General features: G+C 41.1%; 3 protein-coding genes across 3 annotated transcripts; 2 read left to right on the plus strand and 1 right to left on the minus strand.

Annotated features, from left to right (window-relative positions):
* Nucleotides 1–570: 570 nt before the first annotated feature.
* On the minus strand, nucleotides 571–5,902 carry LOC110962851 (G-protein coupled receptor family C group 5 member C-like). Its single transcript, XM_022210912.2, has 4 exons — nucleotides 5,419–5,902; nucleotides 3,230–4,233; nucleotides 2,080–2,183; nucleotides 571–1,994 (listed from the first exon to the last, which is right to left on the minus strand). The coding sequence occupies exons 2-4, from the start codon at nucleotides 4,203–4,205 to the stop codon at nucleotides 1,896–1,898; spliced, it is 1,179 nt and encodes a 392-aa protein (XP_022066604.1). The 5' UTR covers nucleotides 4,206–4,233; nucleotides 5,419–5,902; the 3' UTR covers nucleotides 571–1,895.
* A 3,528-nt stretch (nucleotides 5,903–9,430) lies between these two features.
* Nucleotides 9,431–14,002, plus strand: btbd17b (BTB (POZ) domain containing 17b). The gene is made up of 3 exons (XM_022210927.2): nucleotides 9,431–9,740; nucleotides 11,129–11,414; nucleotides 11,766–14,002. Exons 1-3 carry the CDS (start codon nucleotides 9,647–9,649, stop codon nucleotides 12,838–12,840), a joined length of 1,455 nt encoding a protein of 484 aa, XP_022066619.1. The 5' UTR covers nucleotides 9,431–9,646; the 3' UTR covers nucleotides 12,841–14,002.
* A 132-nt stretch (nucleotides 14,003–14,134) lies between these two features.
* On the plus strand, nucleotides 14,135–25,794 carry LOC110962866 (dual specificity mitogen-activated protein kinase kinase 6). Its single transcript, XM_022210928.2, has 12 exons — nucleotides 14,135–14,483; nucleotides 18,147–18,216; nucleotides 19,003–19,051; nucleotides 19,158–19,271; nucleotides 19,514–19,633; nucleotides 20,140–20,256; nucleotides 21,325–21,376; nucleotides 21,490–21,617; nucleotides 22,066–22,143; nucleotides 23,136–23,275; nucleotides 23,547–23,592; nucleotides 23,732–25,794. Exons 1-12 carry the CDS (start codon nucleotides 14,465–14,467, stop codon nucleotides 23,807–23,809), a joined length of 1,011 nt encoding a protein of 336 aa, XP_022066620.1. The 5' UTR covers nucleotides 14,135–14,464; the 3' UTR covers nucleotides 23,810–25,794.
* Nucleotides 25,795–26,110: the final 316 nt, after the last annotated feature.

Below are 26,110 nucleotides of genomic sequence, written 5' to 3' on the forward strand. Positions count from 1 at the left end.
TGCTGTCAGCGCAGGATGGTGGGACTAATTAGGAGCGAGCTGATTCTGCCTGCTGCTGCAGCGAGGCAGCCACAGCTCACTCTGAAGCGCTTCAAAGCCTGCGTGCGTGTGACGAATTGTATGCAAATAATTCTCAGAAGGAGGAGAACTCATTGCAAGTCAAAGCAGTTGTAAATGCTAATTTGTTTAAAACAGTTTTTTTTGTTTGTTTGTTTCCGACAATACTGACGAAACATATTAGGACACGCACGTAGGAGTTCCAAGACTATTACAGCCCTAAATTTAAACAAGAACGAGCATTAGATTGATTAATTGTTGGATTTTGCTATTTGAATCTGGCAACATTACGACAATATCAGTCAGTACCACCCAGGATCGTTTTCTTGCAGCCGTATAAAGCCATACATCACAGTCGGAGAGGCAGTCCCAGCATGTGGCACCACCAGGTGAAACTTATGGAAATGACTGCTCAGGGCAGTAAACAGGATAATTACTGTGACACTTCCTCTTTCAGTATCCCACATTGCTGTCCTTGTGAGCTGTCGCCTTTAAGATCCAAAGAGCCACACAGAATGAACATAACATTTATAGGTTTCATAACTTAGAATGTATATCTTTCCATAAAATTACACTTTGAAAAATCCGAAACTCAAGAAAATCACATGGCTTTCAGAGAATCACAACATAATTTCACAAGTGAACACAGCGTGTTTATGCAGTTTTGAACAGATTAACAAATAACAGGCAGCAGGTTTATGAGTGTAAAGAGAAGAATCATAGATATTCTCACGATTTCTGGTATATTATGTTCACTTTGCACTGCACACAGCTGTGACTAGTCTGTTACTCTAAATTCTCTGCATCGGATTCTTGTCTACTGTTTCTTCACATGTGAACTGAATACATAGTTTCACTTTGGGTTTTAGATTTGGAAAGGGTCAAAATAGCAAAAATAATAGTTTCTGGTCTTTCTCACAGCTAGAAGGTAAGTCAAGTTTGTTCCCACAGAGACGCAAACATGTCACCCTTTAGATAATTGTTAGTTTGGGGCCCAATAGTGAAGCCACAAGTGAGCAAAACTGGTACATAGACTGTAGAAGTAGTTCAATTTTCATTTAAAAAAAAGGCACTGAGGCACAAGTTTTTGATAATCATCTATTTTGGCTGTGTGTACATTAACCTCAGGGTCATTCCATCTCAGATCATCCATTTTTTAGAACAAATCTTGCTCAATTATCTCTGATTGGACTGAATTTCTTTTGTAGCTTAATAAAACATGCATATTTATAAAGGTGGTTTTTCAATTTTAGATTGATATAATACTTCCTGACATACTTTATTGTGGGTTAATGTGTGCTTTTCTTGATGCTTCCTTTTTTCCCCATCTTATTTCACACATTATCAGAGACTATTTGATCTACGTGTCCAGTGTTGCAGATTCTGAATTAATATTTCTAAATCGTCTAAAAATTTTCACAAATACCATTTTAAATATGCACATAATAAAAATGTTTCAGCTAAATCGGAGATAGTCATGCAGAAGGCCCCTGATGATTTGAGATGGAATAACCCCATCAGAAGTCATTCGTCTCCATTGTTGTCAATTATTAGAATCTTGTAACACTTGGTCCAGCAGTGTGTGAGTATCAGAGAAACGTATAAGAAGTAGTTTGTGAGAGGAACTAGGTCATATTCCTACATATTGCTGTAGATTCAACCGTTACTATTTTAAGCGTCATTCTAAGGAAGAAAAATTGTGATATAAAACATCTGATACTAGGAACTCTGAGAACAGACCCGCAGGCAGTCGAGATTTATTTCACTGCTGTAGCAACCGAGTGTGTAGGTGACAGTGCAATGTGCTCTTGACTCAGTCTGCCAACCTTTGACAGTCCTTAGGGTGCTAAGGACTCAGCTGAGCGAGACAGGGAGCTGCTACTTCCTGGATTCAAAGGTGGGGGTGTCGTTCGAAGCATTATCGAGTCTTGGTCCATCTGTAGAAACATGCATAGACGGGATTTTTTCAGATGTAAGGAAGAGGGGATGTTTTGTGGTATGAAACAGCATTACCACACTCACCTTTGTTAGACCTTTGGCAATCAGGGCTATTTCGGTGGGCTGGTATACACAACTTCGCAATTGACCATTGTAAGCTCCATATGGAGATACCGGCTTTGTTGATACTGGTGAACAAAAGGTGTGGTTAAAAAATGGTCATAAGATAGCATTTTTGGTTTTAGATCCCACTTAGCATAAGGTCTATATCACAACAGATGTGAAAAACTGAAATATAACACTTTCAATACATCTCCCAAGGATACTTGGACAACAGTCTATAGCAATAACTGGAGAAACTGGCTCAGTTGACTAGTGATGTTATTTTCTGGTAAATCACACACAAGCTGAATATTCTGACATTTCTGAAAACACATTGTAGTTTCTAATATCCACTTAAAATTCGGATAGATGGTTACAGTATACAGTGATACCAATAAAAAAGATGTGACAAATTAAAGGGAAAAAAATGGAACTAGTGGTCCCTACAGGGAGTTGTAGTGAGGAGGCTAATACTGGTTGATGTACTCATTGAGGTCCTGTAGTTTGGAGTGTGCTGACAATGTCAGACTTCAAAGCAAGTGTTGTTTGGAAATAAATAAATGTTATCATTTACAGACTTTATACTGTAATATTGTCTTTGTTTGTTTTTTTTCCAAGTAAGCGACTAGTGCAACTGCATCATGTTTTACTATCAGCAAAGCACAACATTAAGTACGCAGATCAGATTTTTTTTTGTCCTAGTAAGGGGACGTGGATGAATAAAAAGCACATCTCGAGGTCATATCACTACAGTAACCAATCTGACCTCCGTGCCAGTTGCTATTCACATGTATTTCAATAAAATACTCAGTCACAATATCAAGACCATATTTAGAACCTGACAAATAGCTACTTTATGCCATTTTGTCTAAGTCAGAAATAATAATCTATCAATTGTTTCTCATACTTTATCTTTTGATCAAGAGCCATCACAAGGTCTACTGCTGCCTTGATTGTCAGGATATATTTCCTTGCATAGCTACACATACATCAATCCTATCTGTCTGGTTGATTTTTTTGAGTCTTTGATATGAGGAATTGAGCACCCATCTATACAGAATGAAGCTGAAAGCAGTTACTCCTATTATTGCAAGATTAATATTGATAAACAACATAATGTGCTATGCTGTACCAGTTGGAGGCTCATCCATAGAAAAGGCTTTATTCTCCATGTACACATTCTGCTGGGTTGGCTCCGGCTCCTTAATGATGGTGTCATAAACCAGACTCCTGGCAGGGTAGACGTCTCCATCGTGGGGCTGCTCCTGGTCAGGGTCCTCTTGTGTCAGCAAGCAGATTTCTGGGATTGTGTAGAGAAAGAGGAACACCCAGGCATTTGACACCACAGCGACAGCCAGAGTAGGATCGTCCCAGCTCGGACTCCCGACCACTCGGTTTCCGTGGATGTACATGACAATCCATGTTACCCAGATAGCAATGGTGAGAAGCCCTGTGACCAGGATGAAAGCTCCATCTCGGCGCCACTGCTTATGTTTGTGTGTTAGTGCGGGTACTGCCATCAGCACTACGGCGAGCAGCAGAACCATGACATAAATGAGAGCCATCACAAAGTCCTGGTTGCCGATGCTGCAGGAAAGGTCAGAGGCATTGTCTACTCCAGGTGGGCTCCTGGCCACAGTGATGATCAGCCATTCAGTGTTGATGATCACCTCGACCAGCCAGAGACCCAGGGCGCCCAGGCAAAGCATCCAGCTCCTAGGCCCACGTCCTCTCCGTTGCAGCAGGGCTAGCCACAGCCCGTGCATCACCAGGCAAGCGAGACACCCTGAGAAGAGTACTCCAAACAGGAACCTTCGTGCAGCACAGCTGGTGGAGTGCTGGCTCACGATAAAGGCAAAAGTAAGTCCAAAGAGTCCCAGTGTGAAAACTAAAATGCTGGCCTGCAGGGCTACCATACCCTTTCTCTTTTTGTCTGTCACAAACGGCAAGCAGCCCATGAGGATGACAAACAGGACAAAGGAAGTCACCACACCAGCAGCGGCAACGGCTTCCACCACAACCCCCCACACTGTGGTCAGGTCACACAGGTTGTAGTAAATGGAGCCGATGCCGGAGCCACATCCTTTTGGCGCACTAGTAGGATTCATTGCTTCACTGCAGACTTTTGTTTAAATTCTGCAACAAAAATATTTAGTTTATTCAAATATGCATGCAAAACTACTCTGTTATTTGCATCCGGGACTAGTAAAAACAAGACTAAAAACTGACTTTGCAAGCACCTAATGGCAAAATATTTTCCCAAGATTATTTCAGTGTAGTAAATGAACAATAGCAAACACGTGCTGTGCTAACCCAGTGACGTTTCACTGCAAAACTGGTCTCAGTTGTGGCAAATTTGAATGTGTCACACAAATTGCTATTCATTAAAATAAATTCATTTAAGTCACTGAAGAATCTAGAATTGTGTCCCTTGGATTTACTTATGAAATGGAGCCATTCTACAGTGACTTGTAGTCACAGCTCAGTCTATCCTTCCAGGACCATCCAATTAGTAGAAGCATCAACAACATTTCATCATGGGACATAATAAGTACTCCCACCTGGAATCTGTGTTCCAGCAAATGTAATGGTGTCATTCAGCAATCATATTTAATTTGATGACAGAATGCATTTGTATTAAGTATTTTAAAACCAAATATTTTTCATGGCAATTCAATGATTTGGGAAATGCTTTAGGCCTTTGAGATGAGATTTTTTTTCTTTCTTCAGCTCAGAAAAATAAAGAGTACACTAGGTTGTCTGTCATAGAACCGAAGACAAATTTTTTTCTTAGACATACTTTATTTTCCCAAAGGAGCACAAATTCTTGCAAAACTGTCAAAAATTGACATTCTTTCATTTTTTGAGGAGGGAAAAATTGTTAAATATTTTAACTCTTATTTTACAAATTTCTCCTTTTTTGTTAAATTACAGATCAAATCTGTAATAACTGTAACTGTAAATCACATTAACCTAAAAAAATCTGTCTTTTTTGAGTAGTCATTCTTTCTTTAACAATGTGTGACCATAAAATTCCACTGTTTTCTTGAACCTAAATCATATAAAATAACTTTTGAAGTTACTGCATTATTTTTGAATTTTTTTGTTACTCCCTTACTAGATTTTCAGTTTGTTTTTTTTTGTTTGTTGCTTACAGTGCACATGTTGTGTGTTAAAATAGCACACTGGCATAACAAAAAAGGTTGAACTATCATGATATGGTTGACATATGCTCTCTCTAAGCTACACAACAAACACAATGAGTGCAATCATTGGAGTTTTGGTCTAATGCGACCAATAATGGCTACAAGGGTTTCTTACCAGGACTGAGAATGACAGCAGCTTCGGCTGCTGCAACAGGTGACCCAGGTAGACTTCTCCGGTGCGAATAACCGACGTCAGGAAACAAACTTGCTTTGCTCGATTCCCTTCTTTTGAGTTTTACCAACCTCGTTGCAGATGCTGCGATCAACACCGGTGTGTTCAAGTGCTCATTTATTTTGATCCAGCAGTTCGTGTATTTTTCCGGACAGGATCACGAACAATCCTCCGCTTCTCCTTCTCTGTTATTCATCCATGTTAGACTCGATTGATCGGTAGTCCTATCAAAGCAGCTGTACAGTACGCTATGGATGTTATTATTCTGTAAATGTAATAACCTGCTTTTGCTAAAGACTCAGCTCAAACCGCTCTGCCCCTTTCTCCTACCTCTGTGGTGCCTGCAGCTTTGCATATTCTGTGAGATTAGCGCCCGACCTACTTATTTGTTTCAGACAGCTTACATCCAAACAAAGGGGCCACTCACCTCTCTAGTGAGATATATAGGCCCTGCGCTTGTATACAGAGTGTGTAACATGCTCTAAACTGGAAACACACTGAAGATTGATGATTAACTCCGTTCACAGGTTCAGTGATTAAATCAGCCTCTTAAAGCGCTTTTATTTAAAAAATATTCAATTATCAGCTTCAGCTTGGTTTTTGAGTTGGCCCACTTCCACTCTTCTTAAAGCCCAACTTTGCAGGAGAAAAAGCTCATATATAGTTTAAGTTCAGTTTAAGGATATTTCAGGTTTAATCTGTTATGCCATTAAGCACACCCTTAAGGATTAAATAAATAATGATCATCTAAAATCAAATCCAAATTCTTGGCTATGCTTGCTTTCTCCTATACAGACTTCAGAGCAGTCATCATCCAGCAGGCGACTGTGAACCCAGTTAGCAGAGCCACCTGGTGGAAAACACTGTTGCAGGAGAGGTTGGCTTCTGTGTTATTTCAGTTAAACACAGTCAAATAGGATTATGCAACAAAATAGAAGTTACTGATCTTGTGCAGGCCATGCCACCTTACAATCACATGATAAATATGAACAATAACCAAAACTGCTGATTTAAAACGTTTAGATTGTCTCTTTTCACAAACTTAATAACTCAATAGATGTTTACACATCTGAACATTTCTGAATTACTGTAGTAAATATAAAACATTCAATCCATGCCTGTATTTTTATCATCTCAAAAAGCTATATGATGCAGTTTTCTGTAGTATTTTGTGTTTTGCACTATTAATTGTGTAGATGTGACGAATTGTGCAAAACAATAGTTTGCTGTCGGATTAGAATAACAGCAGAAGATGATCGTTAGCTCTGTCTTTCTCCTTTTGCTCTTTATGCTTTTTGTTTGTTTGTTCTATGTTTACCTTAATGCACTCGCAAACCGTCTTTTACTTGTTTAATTGTAATTGTAAAACTTGTACTTGCAACCTGTAGCAAATGGAAAAAACTTCAGAACAGCCTTCTTCTATCAATCAAATGTTCCCACTCCATTGCCTGTTTTAATCTCCAGATGTGCATGTTTTCAGTGGCTTTTGGTTGCTCTTAATGGTTGTAATGTTTTAGTATTTTGTGTTAGCTTTATTTTATTTAGACATTGATCTTCCAAGTTGCTATCCTGCTTAGCCTCGGTTTGTTTTTCTAACTGATTTTACAAGTCCTTATCCTGTCTTGCTTTCTGCACAGATTGTTGTTGCTCCCTGAATGATAACAGGTCTAGCCCTTTGGTAGTTTCAGGTTGTTTTAAATTTGCTCCTGATTTGATTTGATTTAATTTAAACCTGAACAAACGCTGTGCCACAAATGAGCAATCGCTAAAAGGAATCGACCTAAATATTCCATTACTGGCATGCACTGGCACATTGCTTCTGCATTTGTGATGCTCCAAGGAACAGTTTATAATGATAAATCATTGTTAGACTAAATATGATGCTTTTTTTTTCATACTTCATGCTGTTTTATAATACCTTTGCTTGTTTTTACAGACATTTTGCACATTTACATTCATTTGAAGTGGGCTGTATATTTTGTTTTGGAGACCTGGCTAACTGGTGCATCCCCTTCGGGTCCAGCACAAGAGTAAGGTCATCCAGGACACCTTCCTGAAGCTAGCTCTGGCATTCAGCCTGCACTAAACGTACTGTTTATACTGCGTGATAGAGCCCCCTGTGGTGCATTGATTCCTCAATGGATCTCTTCCTGAGGGGTGCTCTCACAAACCCAGCAGCTTGTCAATTCATCCCTTTGCTTTGTGGTCCTGTTAGATTCTTAATAGGAAGTTAAATCAAAGGAGAAAGCAATGTGACCTGAATGAAGGACATGTCCTTTTCAGATGGACGCATAAAGAGGGCTTTGGGTTTACTCTGTTGTAGCTAACAGTGGCCTGAATCATGTTGGCATACGGCAAACACAAACCCTAACATAGAAAATTCTGTTCTATTATTTCAGGTAAATCAGTATGTTGACACCAGTCTCATTATTATTTATCCAATACACACTCATGAAGGTTATTTATGTGTATCTATGTCCACCGTCTGACACAGATGTCCAGCGATCCACAGAAAGGAGATGCCACAAGCTCTTGTGCCTTGTCTTGTCCACTTTGTTGCAGCAGGCTTCATTAGGGCACCTCAGCAGCACTGCTCTCCTTCGAGAATGTGTCAGGTTATTCATAGCTGTGACTCAGGTTAGGGTCTCACAGGACATCTCATCCCCTGCATTTTTTCCGCAGCCTGGCAGCCTTCGGGACTTTACTACAACCTATTTCCCCTGAAATGATGTCTTTCCCTGTCTTTCCCAAAGTAGGTAGATTGTGATCTGTTTGAAACACATTTATCACGGTGCCTCATGGTAGTATAAATGTTGTGAGTGAACTAATGGCCAAGTCAGATGCATCGATTTTTTTACAGTATCAGATCTATATCTACTTTACAGTCAAGAAGATTTTAACAGGGGTCTCAGTATTGACTGACCCATCTCTGACTGAGAGATCGATGGTAGCTGAGTGGTAAATAAAGGCTTATTTCAATGGTACTGTAAACATCTCATTAAGCCCCTGAGGCTATCACCAGAAGCATTATGTGTTGTTGTCACGGCTGCTGTTTCACTTTGAAACATACTTTTGTTGTACCCCAGTTACTGTATGCTATTCTAGGATGTAGGATTCTCTTGTGTGATGTGGCAGTAGACCTCACTTTGAGTCATTATATCAGTTCATATTGATTATTACAGCTTGGAGGTTAGTATGTTCCCTGCAAGTGGCAGATCATTAACTCCACATCCATTAGGAAATTTTATCACGCACATTCATTAAGCCCTTTACATTGTGCAAGGTTGGTGATGCAAAGAGTACACCTGAAAATAGCTTTGCATTTATTTAATGAAGCATTAGGAAACCACATTAAAGCTTGTTTCAAATGGATATTGAATAAATACGTATATTTTAACATCAGTAAACCCTGTGGGACTATGTAAAATCCTGATTGGCACTTGAATTTGACTGACAAAGCTTCCCTCAAATTGATGAGTAGACCCAGGACCAATGAAATTATCTTCACATTAGTGGGATTAACATGCCATCAGAGAAATAATTGCACTCAGCTGAAAAACTATCCTATAAATGAATTATGAAATTTGATTGACTGCAGTTGGTCACACATATTAGAGTTTCAATTACTTTTGGAAGATAGTCTCAATGGCAACCAGTGGTAATTAACTGACTAATTATATGGCACTGATTGTACTTAACTTGGGTGCCACAAACAAAAAAAATTTCAGTGCAGCGGTCTGCTGCAATTCGAGTTCCATTAAAATGTGAAACACTGTTATTATTGATTCTTAATAGTGCCTAACCCCCACTGACTTTTAAAGTAAAAAAACATTAAGCTGAGTCCTTGGCTGGCCCGGTGCCACTGATCAATGCCATGTAACATCCAAAAGGGAGAAATTCAAAATCAAAGCTGTCGCTATAGCAACGCCCCTGCCAGATTCCACCAATCAATGGAGTCCGTGGGGTTGTGAGATGCGCCAGGGAAAGGCCAGCGTCCTACATAAAGAGTCCAGGACAGGGAGCCGGGCAGCACACAGGGCAACACACCTTTCTGCGCGCATACGGCAAAGGCAACAGCAGCAAGAAGAAGGGTCAGGAGAAGAGTGGCACACTGAGAGGAAGACAAGGGGGAAAGGACAAAGGAAGAGAAGCAGGGAATAACTGAGAAGATATGGTACGCTCATGTGAACAAGAGATTCCTGCCTGGGTCTATGTGGGCACCCTGCTCTTCTTCTTGCATTTCCACTCTGTCACAGTTAGCGGAGGTAAGATAACAAATGCTATCATTAAGCACATTTTTTGCAACTAAACATTATTTTCACTTTTACATATTTTATGAAAATCTTACATTGTTAGGGAAGCTGTGTTGTTCTATTTTAGTCCAGTTCCCCCATGCCGTTAGTGGGTAGTAGGGCACAGCATGAATGTGTGGCTCGTGCCCAGCCTCAGGGCAAAAGATGGGTATTTATCTATTCCACTCATCCTGTCCTCATCTGTTTGTCTGCCGGGTGCAGGGAAAGACGGGCAAGTCCATTTGCTGCTTGGCTTTATTCCAGCTCAGTAATACAGCACAGTACAAGTGCTGGGGGAAAGCTCTTTCTTACTCCTTAAAAAAGATCTGACTTTGCTTTTGACTAAACCATTGAAGGCCACATTAGCTGCTGTTAAATTAGACTCATTTAATTCTGGATATGTATGAAATGTTTGATGTAATGTTTTCAGCTCTTTTCAGTATGCTGAAACATTCTTTATTCATAAGTTCTTCTTGTCTATACTTTGATTTGAATCTCGGAGATGTTGCCCTTTTTTCTAACAGAATCTGACAAAAGTTAATTATGTCACAAATAGAAATACAAGATGTATATTTCCCCATGTTGCAAAGACTCTGGGGCTTTTTCATGTGGGAACACTGTGCCAGAATCATTTGTCGATACACCCCCTTATACACTCCTCTGTGCAAAGATGGCCCAGGATGCTGGCTGGCTAATTGGACAAAGGTTACTTTGAAGTGGGGGCACTTGATTGTGGTGTAGAAATGAAGACAGTGTGGCTTCCCAGGGAGCCAAGTACGCTCCCCCTGTGTCTCATTAAACCCCCAGTACCAGGCCAACAAGGCTGCTGATGGCTGTGGCAAAGCAGAATGGAAACAGCGACTTGCCGTGCTGAATCTTTCATGTGTGATTCTTTAGTGTGTGCCACTTGTAGTTATGCTCGAGAGGGCCCATAGAAGCAGCCATCTGCAATGGCGCTGCAAACTCAGGATTCTTTTTTGTACACCTAGTATCTGAGGTTTTTTGAGTCAGTCACCTGGCTTGTTGCTCTTTTACTCTACTAATTGACAGCAGAAGAAGACAAGGATGTGCAAGTCTGCTTTTTTTTAACCCCCAAGACACACTATCAGATGTGGTTTAAATGAAAGTTTTGGATGCGACTTTCCCGTTCTTGCTGTATTAAATGTGATTTAGGGTGTAGGGAAAATGTGCACATGACAAACATTGTAAGGTTGATGCAAATTTTGCTAAAGAAAACAGTGACTGAGAATGAGTATGAGGTACTATCCAAATTCAGGTGTGCTTTTCCCCAATTCCAATTAAATAGTGATGTTTGTGTTTCTGACAAGACTCTCCACCATCTTGCACTATTTTTCCCTCAGCTGCCCTGAAACAAGAAGCAGCATTAGACAATGCTGCTACGGTGCTGAACCACTCGATGAGTTTGGTGCAGCGTATGGAGACGCTGCTGACAATGGGTAATGGCAGTGATGTGACTCTCCGAGTGCAGACCATCAATACGGACGAGGTGAAGGTGATCCAGGCCCACAGCCTGGTTCTCACCCTGCAGAGTGACGTGTTTGAGGAACTGCTGCTCACCCGTAACAGCAGCGCTTTGGTTTTGAGGGAGGCGCCCGAGTGCGCAGCTGTCTTCGACAAGTTTGTCAGGTGAGACTGACTGCAGGGTGTAACCATTTGTTTGGAGATAATTGGTCAAATCACACAAATGCATTCAGGAAACTATGAAGCTGGTTGTAGATGCTGTTGTGTTCTCCCCAAGTCAAAAGTTTTAGGTCTCCACTCTCCATTTCGCCTCTTTCCGTTCTATTTGCAGAAGTGAAAAGCTCCATCTTGTGAAATACTCTAAAATTACACTTGCTGTTTGAGGCTCACAGTGTAAAAGAAGAGAGTGTGGGCTTTTCAGTGACTCAGATGTGAGGAGAAAAAAGACTCAAAATATAGTATGCCTCGCAGAAATATTGTTTTATTTAACAATGCTTTCACACATTTCTTTTGCAGGTATCTGTACTGTGGCGATATCTCAGTGCGCCTAGATCAGGCTATTTCTCTGCATAAGCTGGCCAGCAAGTATCATGTGTGGGGCTTGCAGCAGGGTTTGACCCAATATATGACACAACATCTCTCCAGTGATTCACCCACAGGGCATGTGGTTGGTTGGTACAACTATGCACTACAAATTGGAGACATGACCCTTCGGGACAGCTGTCTGCAGTACCTGTCCTGGAACCTGTCTTCCGTGCTGCAGAGTGGAGAATGGGGTTCCATCAGTGAAGACCTGCTCCTCTCCTTGCTCCAGCGCTCTGACCTCATTCTGCAGAGTGAGCTGGAGCTCTATGAGGCGCTGGAGGGCTGGATTAACCAGAACCAGCCTGTTAGTACGACAGTGGAGACCGCTCTCAGGGCTGTTCGATACGGCATGATCCCACCTCAGCATCTCTTCCGTCTTCAGAAGCAATCTGCCCTGATGCAGAAGTATTACGAGACTATCCGTGATCTCCTCTATCTTGCTTTCCAATTCCACTCTGCTTCACCTATCCAACTGGCAAAGTACTTTGATGTCAACTGTAGTATTTTCACTCCCCGTAACTACCTGTCCTCCTCCTGGGGTTCCCCTTGGGTCATTAATAACCCCACCCGCGATGACCGCAGCTTCAGCTTCCAGACCCAGCTTGGGCCCAGTGGTCATGACTCCAGTAAGAGAGTGACATGGAACGCCCTGTTCTCCCCTCGCTGGCTCCCACTCAGTGCCAGGTCGACCTACACTGAACTGGGTGCCATGCAGCCCACCCGCACAGATGGAGGCCGACCTCGCATTATTGTCACGCCAGCCACTTCCAGCCCAGACTTTGCTGGTGTGAGTTTCCAGAAGACAGTAATTGTGATGGCAAGACAGCAAGGAAAAGTAGTGGTTCGCCATGTCTACAACTTCCACCAAAGTACAGAGGAGGCTGGAGATTTCCTGATGGATGCCGACCTGCAGCGCCGTGCATCAGAGTATCTAATTGATAGCTCCCTCTATCTGCACATTGTAATAAAACCTCTCTACCATACTCTCCTTGTTGCCAGGAAGTAAAAGCAGGAATTTGCTGTGACCTCACCATCAGTTATCCACCCACACAATCACGTGCACATATTCCAAAGTACACACATATCACAGTACATGTGTATGTGTCAGGTCTGCAGCATCTCCATTGTTGATTAGTTCCTGCATTTTCTTGTCTTCCAACTCTTTAGCAAGGAGGTGTCTGGTAAAATAAAGGACTCATGATTTAATGGCTAAGCAGTGATTATCACAGTAATGATGGTGGGTTTTTCAGCATTTCATGCATACTAAGAAAAAAAACACTTCACTGTACTGTATTTGTTCAGGTATTTTATAGTGTGGCAGTTTTTCCCTTGAATTTATTAAATCAATGTGATGGTTAATGTTGTTTGCATAGGTGCTATATAAGTTTTGCTTTGAAATAAACTGTTATTGCTATTAATTCCATGCATTTCCTCTTTAAGCAGTAAAATTTAGATTCTTAGTTCACAGCACTTGACACACACTTATACACCTGGCATGCCACATACCAAAAATGTGGAAACTGAAGAGAATCTCAGTGTCTGTGTTCCTTCTAGGGGCCGACGAATATGTTTTTTTCCAGCAGTGATATTAATAAGGATTGTTAGAAATTATGGGGACCAAAAACTGATATTTGAAAAGAATGTATATTTACAATAACAAATAAAATAAATTGAAAGAAGAAAAATAACTAATTGAAAGAAAAGCTTTCCAACTTTCATCCTTCAGTGCTAGTAGTAGTCTGTTTCTTGTGATGTGTAGCGGTGGTTGGGGCATTGCTTGAGACCACAGTCAAAGAGAGGCAGTGAAATCAGGGCCACATTAATGCATGTTTAAAGTATCTTATTTTATCAGCAACTGCTGAAAAAAAGAAAAAAGAGCTAAATATCTGTAATCGTCCAAAACAATATTCAGTCGACCCCTAGTTCCATTGTGTAATGTTATTGACTTGTAAGACTGTAGAAACTGTAGGCTAATATATATATCCCTTTTACACTTTGCTTTTTCTTATTTATTATCACACATGCATTGTACCTAACTTCTAAAGAAACTACACCAGTATGTGATTTTCTTGACATAAAAAATGTACTTAATAAAATACAATAGAATAAAAAAAATCCTCTGTTGTGATCTGTAAGGGATTTGCAAAATAAACTTTGATGAAACAGAATGCAATAGTTTAATATTTCATTTTATCTTTGCTGGGGGTGGGGGGGTGGGGGGGTGTGTGGGGGGGGGGTTTCTTTGTTTACAGAGAAAGTGCTCACCCTGTGCAAACCACACATCCCATGATGCTTAGCGGGAGTCAGGAAGTACGCCATCACGTCGTTGAAACCTTCAGCTGTCAGACTTTGGCCGAGTGCAGGTTTTGTTAGCAAACTAACGCGAACTGCACAGCTTTCTTTAAAGTTGTGCATTCATCTGCTCGTCGATCTTTGAACGCTTAAGCTGCTGGTCGAAGTTTCGAGCTTGCACGAAGACGAAGCGCGTCGTTTTAATCGCTGCCAGATCTTGCACCACAAGCCAGCGATCCTGAGCGGGTGTAAGGGTAGATGTACGGAGGGAGGGAGGGAGTAGAAAAAAAGGCAAAAGTCTTTGTGCTTCCCTTCCCCCTCATCAAAGCAAAGGGGAAATGTCTCTGTCCAAAGGAGGTAAGTGTCTTTTTGTCTCTCCACACTTTTAAAAACAGACGTGCATATCTTCTAAATACTGACGTGCAGCTTGCGTGACAGTAGTTAAGCTAGCTGTGTAGGAGAAATGTAACCTTGCCAGGTGGAGAGCTGCATGTATGAGAAGAGGAAAAAGAAGCTAGCCAGCATGTCTTTCCTGCTTTCTATCACTATGCGAAGCCTCTAAATATCCTGGTGTCTATTAGTAACTTATTCATCCATTGCTAGTGTGCAAATCGCTAGCTTTTACTGTTAAAAAAAATGTTAGCTAAATGCTATACTCGCATCGTGTTGTGGTTAGCTAACACCGTTTTCACGACAATAAAGGACTTTTGCCAAGCTGTAATTATCAACCAACTTGCCCCTCTGCTGGAAAACACCGACTAGTTTCTCTCTTTCCGGGAAAGTGGAGCACATTGGGACCACAGGTGTTTGTACATTTCGACCTCCTGACTCATGAATCATCGATTGCTTGTTTTGGTTAGCACTAAAATATTTTTAGCTCCGCGTCCGTGAAAATGTGTTGTTTTTTTCCGCTGTGGAAATTCCTTTATTTTTAAAGCAGGCGACGATGCCAAGGAAGCAGAACACTATCGCACACTTGGCTTCAGTCAGTCTGCCAGCGAGCCTGTGTTGTTTAATTACTGCACACTGCTGAATAAAATACACACCTAGGAAAAATCAAGGTTCTTCCTCTGCGTCACACACACACATACACACACATACAGAATGATGATGTCAATTTACATTTCAAGTTCACCGCTTGTGCTGTTACACAATCATACTAGCGTTACCATGGTCGGGAGTACACACTGTTTTGAGAGGGCTGTGTAGATTGGCTGCTCAGGCAATCACAGCCTTTGGCCTACCATGGCATGTTTTGACTTGCAGCAGCAATAGTGCAGTGTCTCTTTGTTGACAGTTCCCTGGCTGCAAGCGGAGAGCTGCTACACAGGTTCTGTGCTGTGTACAAAGCAAAGAAGGTCCAGGGTGTCTTTGTGAAAGTGCTTTTTTTCCCCCTAAAATTCTGGCCACTACAAGGAGTTTTGTGGTCAATGGTGTTGGGCCTGAGTGCATCGCAGTGCAGTTCAGTGCATTGCTGAGGCATGCTTGGAGATTGGGTTTTCCCTGATAGGGTGGTGTGGAAGATTATCTGCGCATGAGTCATCATTGTCTGTATATGGACCCACTCTAAGGCTTGGAGCTTCCTGATGGTGACTCGCCACATTGCTATTGACACTTTGATCCCCATGCACAATCCAGAAATTCTTGTTCACATTACGTATGTATTGCTGTGCTCTGGGTATTTTCCACTGAACATCATTGGTTTCCTAAGAATTTATGGATTTCTTGTAAATGTGCACCAGTTTACTGCTGCTGTCCTGTAGTGGATGCATATAATAGCAAAAGTATATTGATCAATGCTACAAATAAAATATTCTGTTGGTCAGTATACTTCTTCCCATGTGGTTAAAAAAACAAAGTGCACTAGGGAGATTGTATTTGCAGAATGCAACTTGTGCAAGGTTTCAATGCACACATTGATATTATTCTTTATTATCACTGCCAGTGGTATTAATTGCAGTAAAACAAGTGGATTCCTGCTCTACAGTGAGATGCTTATTGCTTAGATCCTTTCTGCGAAAATAGTATATGTTGTCATGTAGTTTGATTTGCAACCTTGATATACTTTGCCTGCTGTGAGGTTCAGGATTAGGATCAGGCAGGTCTTGCAGCAAAAATGTGTGGTGAAGCTGGCCTTGGTGTGCCCTAGCAGGGACAGCAAGCAGGCCGAATGAAGTGACATCATATTTCCCAAAGGGTCCTGACAGTTGTTGTGTTTTGAACGGATGTGTCCAGTCTGACTGGCTGTGAGTCATATCCCACTCAGCCCCAGCCCACAGGGTCAATGCACACACCATCCATTGGGCCCCCAAACAAGACAGCTACCTGAGAGGAATAGTATTTCAGGGCCATTAAAACATCACAGTGACCAAGAAATAACTCATGCTTGATTCAAACTATAGCATACAGCACTTTAGACTGCAGGAGATGGTTTCCCTGCAGCAGCACAGCATTGTTAAATATCTCTAACCGATTAAAAACAGCTTTGGTATGTCAGATGTTTAAGTACTGCACCAGCATGTCCACATGCTACCCTAATTTTGTTGCGTGCGCAAAAGCCTGTCTTATTTGTCAGGTCATCTGAAGACTTTGAATGCTCATGCTTTATCCCACGCAGAGGAAATGCAAAATCTATTTTTGACTGAGCATGTGTGAGTAAATCACACTCAATCTCTCCCTACCACATGAGACTACCAGAGTCTGTCCAGACACTGTAGACTTATTTTAGGGTTGCAACACAAAATGGATGTGGCTAAGTTTCATTGGTAGGCCATAGAATCTAAAATCTTTGCAAAAGTTCACTTCCCTTCCAGGATGATCGAGCAAGGAGGGGTTTACCCAATCATACTTCCTCCATGCTGGAGTGCTGTGATTCAGTCAATAGCACAGACAGCCCTGCATAGCAATGACAGTACTATGCATACATTTTGTTAGTTTTATAAAGAACGTGTTCAAAAGTGAACATGACTTTAGTGTATATTAAACCAGTTTCTCTGAACTGCAGTAGAACAGTTACGCAGCCTAGATGGACTTGTATATACCAAGCAGCCAGGTCTAAACAGTTTCTCATCATATCCTAATTGTGGCCCAGCAGTCCTAGCATACATGCAGATAAAGTACAAGTAAAGTGTACTGTTTTTCCTCTCGACCTTGCAACAAGAGCAAACATGCTGAACACGACTGTCCGTGTCAAAAAAAGTTGAGCTATTTTTCCTGTGTTGCTGCTCGTAGGCTTGGTAGCTGTGTCATTCTGGCAGAGACTCGCAGCCCCTTGTGGGAAGTCCCAGAGGCTGCTGGTAAACTGTGTTCATGAATGGATTGCTGTCGCTGATTTAACACAGAAAGGTCCCAGAGCTGTGCAGTTTAGAACAACATGCTCCAGATCCCAAACTGCAGATTAAAACGAAAAGCGGGTTAAAAAAGACATATTGACACTTCATATGTGAGCAGGGTTTGTATTGGTTTAGGGAAAAAAAAATCATGACAGGAAGAAAGGCTTGATTCCCTTGAACTCCCCCCACCCCCCACCCTCGCTCCATTTGAGTCATCATACCAGTGTTGATTAGTCATTTAGTCCACCTTCTTTCTATGGCAGGGACTTAACTTTGTGTACACCTAATCTCAAGTTAGATAACAAATCATTTGCTATAGTTTGCGTCAGTGGCAGCTGCAAATTGGCTTTAAAAACACTCCTTATTCCAAGAATAGAACAAAATCCTATATCAATAGACAAGTGTGCATTAATAAAAATGAGCAGCATCCATTTAGTTGACACTAAGTGATCTGAATTTGAACTTGGAGTCTCTATTGTGGCAAAAAAATCTGCTATAATCTCCGAGTAATGTCGTAAACGAGCTCATTAGTGTGCTGAATGGAAGTCCATTTGCTTTCAACAAATGACTGCTACTTATACTAGCTTGTGGCTGGTGCTAAATACAGCTGTATTGATCACTGAATATCAGAGAGCTGTGATGGTAATGTTTTTTTATTATTATTATTTTTGTGTTTCTTGTACCAAAGGGAAGAAGAAGAACCCTGGGCTGAAGCTGGCCAAAGAAGTGTTCACACCACCCCCACCAGCAGCAACAGCGTAAGACTCCTTTTTTACCCACTTGTGACAACACTTGTTAGCATCCAAAAAAAGATCTCAAAACTGGCCCAAATGTCAGAAAGGTCTGATTAGTTTAATGGTTACTAATGCTATATTGCAGGTACACCTGTTTCTGTTTGTATGCCTGTCATTAAATAACAAAAAAATGCAGTGCAAAGATACCAAAGAATTAACATTTACATAATTTGTCTAGCAGAAAGTGCCGACAGATTAATTTTGTAACTGGAAAATGGCCCAATTTGTAAATAGCTCCGTCAAAACACAAAAAACGCAATATCTACGTACAAATTAGTGCTGTGTAATTAACAAATGGACAAGAGTCGAATTGTGACCTCAAGTAATTAAATTAAAGCAATAGTTCAACATTTAGAGAATGCGCTTACTTGGTTTTTTGGCTGAGAATTCAATGATACGATCTCTTTCAAAGCTCCAGCCAGGAGATGGCTAACATAGCTGAGAACAAATCCTGGAAAAAGGCATACAGGTGGCCTAACTCTCCCCAAATAGAGCATGCTAGTATCAACTTGTTTATACATAGAAAGATTGTACTGTAAGAGAAATTAGTGTGTCATATAAAAAAAATTAGCTATGAGGCTGGCATTGAAGAATCCAGGAAATTACACCACCCAACTGAAATAACCCCCTCCACCAAGCTTATGCGGTTGATAGTGGTAGAGTTATGGGATTATTTAATTCCAAAGCTGCAAATTATAACAGACCACATTGCTGTTTTTGCTCTTTTTGAAATGTTCCCTCTCTCTACAGGCCCCCTCGAGATCTTGACTCTAAAGCTTGTGTGACTATTGGAGAGCAGGTAAAGTTGGCTCTGTATTTGTTTCAAACATACAGTTTTATTTTTTTATTTTATTTCCACTGAGCTGAATGCATACATTATCACATCTTCTGCCTCCTCTGTCCAGAACTTTGTGGTGAAGGCAGATGACTTGGAGCAGATTGCCGAGCTGGGGAGGGGAGCGTATGGAGTGGTGGACAAGATGAAACATGTGCCCAGTGGTGTTATCATGGCTGTCAAGGTAGGCTGGGAAGCAGCTACTCCAGTTGCCTGATTTGTCATCTCTGTAAGCGCACCGTGGTTTTAAAATAGCACCATAAGTCATAGATGTGTTCGGTATATGATCTCAGCTTGTAAACATTTGGTTTGGATCTTTTAGGTCATTGACAGGGGGTGGATGGATTAGGGATCGGGGGGGAGGTTTAGGACACTGGATGAAATTTGATTTAAGCTATATCTGCCCTGTGATGTTTGTGTCTCCAGAGGATTCGTGCCACAGTCAACACTTTGGAACAGAAGAGGCTTCTGATGGACCTGGACATTTCCATGAGGACCGTGGACTGCTTCTTCACTGTGACCTTCTATGGCGCCCTCTTTCGTGAGGTGAGGCCAAGGGTTTAAATCTCATTGATTTGTGACTCCTCTGTAGGGCTGCGACTAACGACGCATCGATGAATCGTCTGAGCATGATACGTCATCAAAAGCAGAAGTGAACACGCAATGAAACAGAAATCTCCGTCCAACCGGAGCACGGAATACGGACGGACATTGGCGCCGCATCGTGCATATATTATGAATGCACGATGCAGCGCGGATGTCCGCGTTTAGATACAGCTGTATCGTAAACGCTAACATCCAAGCTTATGATAGATCGCGGATGTCCGTGCTGCATCATGCGTACATAATATATAGCGCCGATGTCCGTCCGTGTTCCGCGCTCCAGTCGGACGCTGATTTGTGTTGCATTACGCGCTCACTTCCGCTTTTGATGACGTATCGTGCTCAGACGATTCGTCGACGTGTCGTTAGTTGCAGCCCTACTCCTCTGGCCTTTTGTTCATGTTTCTGATCAGCTTATTTCTTATTTTTGGGGGGCTTCTTTCTTTCAGGGTGATGTTTGGATCTGCATGGAACTGATGGACACGTCTTTGGATAAGTTCTACAAGAAGGTTATTGAGAAAGGCAAAACCATTCCAGAGGACATCTTGGGCAAGATTACAGTAGCAGTATGTTTTGGCCTTCATATTTTACACTCACAGAACAGTGTCCCTAAGATATCAAGTGCACTTATTAAAGCTCCTGTTGGCAGAAATGTGGATAAACACCAGAATTTGAAAATATACAGCTCTCCTCCTGCAGCTATTCTGTTGTCCCTTTCTGTTTTAAGCCCCGCCCACCACAGGAGCACGTACTGCACAAATAGTCAAGCTAAAAGTCAAATGAAATTGTCTTTTCACTCAGAATTTAAACCCAGGCTTTCTGAGTGAACGCCCTCCATTTTACCCATTGTACCACCACATCCTACCCGCTCTCCAGACTTTGTTGCTATTTATATGAGCTCACCTGCTCCAGGTGAAAAGCACTATGAGATGCAGAAGTTTAGTTTCCTCTCAAACCACTTTAACAGTATGTTTTAATGTAATATTTTATTTTTTTGTTTTTTGTGATGATGCCTAAAAATTCTGCCCACCCCAGCTTTGAAGGAATAGTTCACCATTTTGGGAGGACGTGTTCATTCTCTTTTTTTTTTTCTACGATTAAGATTAAAAGAACAGGAGTTCGTGATTTTGTGCTGAATTATTATACTTTTGAACAACAGCTGGAGGCAATGACATTCTGCAGCCTTGTCTTGTAAAGGTTGCCAGGCAACCAGAGCTATAGCTGGAGATACTCTGGATGGAAATGCTTGGTGGACAGATGAGTTTTTTTTGTTTGTTTTTTTGTCCAGAAATAGTCACATCACGCAACTCCCCCGAAACTGTCCTTTATTTTACAGCTGTGCTTGTGTACTGATGAAACAAATTAGAAACAGCTCATGAATTAAGTGTCACGGCTTTACATGCTGTTTTTGTATTTGAATTTGAAGGGTATGCTAATTGTGTAATATTTAGATGTTTGTTATGGCTTAGAATTGTGTGAATGGAATATGGAAAGAAATTACATTATAAAACTCAAGGCAGATTATAAAAGAACTGATTAATTTTTATTTTATGAATGTGCATTTAAAGCAGCCAGTGTATAAATATATTTATTGAAGATGCCAGTGTTTTATGTTTCTTTATTTTAATCCACAGATTGTCAAGGCATTAGAGCATCTGCACAGTAACCTGTCAGTGATACACAGAGGTAAAACGGAGATCAAATCATCATATTGTGAAGTTTTCAGGTTCCAGATGAAGTTTCTCACATTTGGTTTGCTGTATTCTCCCTCTTGCATTCCCAACAATGTCCCTTTCCAGATGTGAAGCCCTCCAATGTTCTGATCAACACTCAGGGCCAAGTGAAAATGTGCGACTTCGGCATCAGTGGCCACCTAGTGGACTCGGTGGCCAAAACAATGGATGCAGGCTGCAAGCCCTACATGGCGGTAAGTGGTCATTGGGTACAGGAGTCCTGGAAGCAGCTACTTGGGATTTAGGAAAAGATTATTTAAGTGAAAGACTCATCGAGACCTGGTTTGTGTCAGCTTCTCATCAGTTTGAGAAGAGCCAGATATTCACAGGCCAGGAACTCCATAACCATTTGGATATTTTAACCACGGACTGATAGAAGTCAGCCCTCTACTGTCCTAAATTCTACACTTTCAGACATCTTGCCTGTAATGTAGGGTCACAAAGCCAGCCCAATATTTTACCTTCTCTTGTGATGTTATTCTCAGATTGTAATAACAGTTTTAAACTGGATAGTGATCCTAATTCATGTCTACTATTTAGAAGGAAAATCTGAAGAGTAGAATCCAGAATAATCAGCATACATATTCCAATTAATCTCAAATAATGTTGATACTTACCTGTTGCAATTAATTTCTTTTGCAGCCTGAGCGGATCAACCCTGACCTCAACCAGAAAGGCTACAGTGTCAAGTCAGACATATGGAGTCTTGGTATCACAATGGTGAGTTTGTCTAGAGAAAATGTGGTTAGACTCACAGAGCAAAGTCAATGAGGGACATTAATGCAATTTTTAAAAATGGATTTAATAAACTACTCTGGAAGTCCATTATTATTGCTGCTCTGCTAACATCCCCTCTATTAACTGTTCTTTTATACCTTTTCACTGTAGACAAAATTATGACTGATGTTCACCTGCCTGCTAGATAATGATTGCTTTTATGCATATTGACTAGTTTGCTATGTTGAGTTTATTTCAGATATTGTTGACACCGATGGCAATCAGCAAGATGTAAATGTTAGTTTAGTCCTATGTAATCACCTTGCCTCCATAATCCATCTGATCATAGCAGTTATTATATGGCAATAATAAAATAATAAACTTTTATTTAAGCAGCAGTTTTCCTGACTGGGCTAGAACATGTATTACAGAGAATATGCACATTGCCAATGTGCCTTTCATCAAAGCATATGTTATTGGATGGTTAATTTGCATATTTACCAAACTGTCCTGAGATGTAGCACCACCTGTGCCTCACTAATGCTGAGTCATAGTGACCCTTGACAGTTTTGATAACTGCCACGTTCAAACCAGATTACAAACATGGTTTACAGATTGACAGAATTTCTTTTTACTCATTTTACTTTGACTTTAACTCAGTTTACTGTGACATGAAGGACATGTGTGGCACATTTTTTTTTGTTAAAATTTGCCCCGTGATCCACAGTTGACATATTTTTTTATCTGAGCTGTCCAAAAACTGTTACATGAAATATAGAAACAATTTTATATGGTGCCCAATAGTGCAAAATTGAAATGACAGAACTCTTTACAGATGAGTAAAGAATTTCCTGAACTGTTAAAAATAGTTCCAGTGTTACCCACCTAGAATTTCCAGCCTTTGCATTGAGGTGACGGAAACCGCAACATGCAGTCAGAAAATTGTGCGAAAATGTGCATATTCCGTGTTAAATCAGACTTTCTCTGCTTTCTAGATTGAGCTTGCCATCCTGAAATTCCCCTATGACTCATGGGGCACCCCGTTCCAGCAGCTCAAACAGGTGGTGGATGAACCGTCTCCACAGCTGCCCGCTGACCGTTTCTCCCCAGAGTTTGTAGACTTCATCTCCCAGTGGTAAGCCTCAAATCAGTGACAGTATCGCAGTCGTCATTACATTGTGGTTACAGAAAAATAAATAAAAAGTGTGTGAAGCCCAGCAGGGGTCAGTGTTTGCTGTGTTTACTGAGAGAGGAGGCAGAAGTACAGTATCTCAAGCTCCTGCGTGACTTCAAATGATGCTTCTGTACCTTTGTATTTTTCAATCTGGTTTGAAATGAAGTAAAAATGCATTCACACTATGGTTTTAGCTGTTTTTCCTCACTTGTGCATTTTTTATTTTTTGCAGCTTAAGAAAGAAGCCAAACGAAAGACCAGCGTATACAGAATTAATGGTTAGTTTTTATCACGTCCTCAGCAGACTTACCTCATTAAAACTACTATGATGTGCGTACTTCACAAGTAAATAACAAGAAAGACATCAAGAATAGAATTCCAACTAAGCTTCTTTTTTTTTTCCTCAATTCGATGCAGAAACATCCATTTTTCACCCTGCATGACTCCAAAGAGACAGATGTGGCCAGTTTTGTCAAGGTCATCTTGGACGACTGACGATCTCCCTCCGGGCTCCACCTCGTCAGGGTAGGCGGGACCTCTCAGCAAACGAACCAATGGCCTACCTTTTTTTTTTAAAACTCACTGGAATGACGGACTCTCATACACCCACACACAATAGGGGAGTGACCCAAAGACTGATAACAGCCCAGCAGCACTGGAGTGGGAGAGCGGTGGTAATATGAACTTGTACGGTCAACTGGAGAGGTTTAATTCACTCCTCCAAGCTTCCCGTGTGAGCAGTTATCCAACACGACAAATATGAACTGAACCTAATCTGTAGTTTTTGTCTTTTTTTTCTGTTTGTTTTTTTGCCCCATAACCCCCCTTCTTATCTCTCTCTTCAGAATGGACAGAGCCAGCCAATTATTTGTTTGTGACATATTGTATGCATACTTTCATCTGCAGAACCAACAGTTAATGTGTATGTTGTTGTGTATTGAAAGTTATATTTGCATATCCGTTTGTATGTTTTCTCATTATACAGAATTTTGATACTGTATATCGTCGACAAGTGTGAATTTAACCGGACTAGGGCCTTATTAGAAAGATCACATCAGGTTTGAGCTGTTCTGCCCCGATGTGATTGATCAGCGCAGGGGATGCAGTTGTCACAGGCTGGGGAGTGGGAGGCTCCGAGGCTGAAACAAAACATATTTAGAAAATGACAAAGGTCACATTCAGGAGGAGTTGCAAGTCATTCCTAGATCTCCGGGTGGCATAAGGCAGAAATGTATGGCAACCCATATCATCAGTGATCCGCGGCATAGCCCTCCGTGCAGTGACCCCTCCGTATTCTTCTTATTTCTTGGGTATTAAAGAGCCAGCTCCAGTGCTGCCATTGTTACTCCCTCTAAGTATTCAGGGGTTGCCTCGTCAAGCTCACAGCTTTATCTCCTTCTATGTGCCATTTTGCAAATTGTTCTCATGAATTACTGCATTAATTGTGTTTTTTTTGACTTGTCCCGGCCTGCATTTTTGATTTTATTTCGGCAACGTTTAAACTTTTTTTCCTCTTTCTCATTCTTTTTAAATCGACAGTCAGCATAGTCAGCATAAGAGGCACTTATGTCGTTTTTTTGTTCTGTTTCAGAGACCTTATTATGCCTTACAGAGACCGTATGTTAGGGTAATAATTTATGTGTTTAAGATGTAAATAATATCTCCTTTTTTAATGTAACATGGCACTGTCCCAACCTGACCCAGTGTAGGTGAATGGTAGAGAGGTTGGTATTAGTTAGATTTAATGCAGTGTGACCTACACACACAAACACTTAGTACTCACAGGGCCAGCTGACTATCGTACACCTATATTGGACTGATGTGCTATCAGGCTCCACTGCTCAGGTTTCTGTGCTCTCCAATACAGTATGCAGAGACGGCCCCATTTTTATTTTTTTCATCAGGTCGTACTCTCATTGAGTGCTGGACCAACATCCTCTCTTCAGTCCGTGGCGGGCAGCCATTATCTCTTCTGTCAGACTATACTATGCAGAGCCCTTGGGACACATAGCAAGAGGCCCTTGTCATGTGGCAGTTTCCCCACTCCAAGTGTTCAGAGACTGTGATGATGATAGTGGTGATGATAACGATAGTGATGATGACTGCCGTGCCTCTGTTCATGGCTAGCACTCATTGCCTCTCTGGTTTACACTGTAGTGCTACCTTTATCAAAAGTCAGTGAGTTAGGAGTATTTATGATTGTGAATTATAAGGGAAAGCTAGCAACACCACAAAGAAGCTGCTGTTATTTTATTATTTTTAGTTTTTAGGTTTTCTTTTTCCTTTTTTTTTTTTCAGTCGGCCTTCTTTGGATGGCCATTCCCTTGGTGTGTAAAAGTGAGTTTTTACGCTGATCACAATGAGAATGGAACACTTGCTCTACCTCTTACTCCTTCACTCTATTTGCCACCTTTTCACTGGGTGGGACTGACAAACTTGAACTATGGAAAGACAAAAAATAAAGGCTTTATTGTTCAGTAGATCTGATTTGAAGCCGTCATAATTCCTGCTTGTGCAACAATAAAACATCGTTGTTTATGTGGATAATGCAGAGATTACAGCACGTTCCTGAAATTTGAAATGGACTGGATTGCCACGGGCAGGTCATGAATGTCAGAGGTTTCACATTTCAGTTGTTGTTGGTTTTCGGCTTATGTTTCTTGACAAAAAAAAAGCAGATTTATGCCATCCTTCGCTTTTTACCTCGTCTCTTTCTACGTCGATCCTGCAGCACACTGCATAGTCAAATTGCATTTTTGGACACCTTAACCAGCTTAAATCTTAACTTTCATGTCA

Source organism: Acanthochromis polyacanthus, chromosome 21, assembly GCF_021347895.1.
Source record: "Acanthochromis polyacanthus isolate Apoly-LR-REF ecotype Palm Island chromosome 21, KAUST_Apoly_ChrSc, whole genome shotgun sequence".
Taxonomy (NCBI): Eukaryota; Metazoa; Chordata; class Actinopteri; family Pomacentridae; genus Acanthochromis; species Acanthochromis polyacanthus.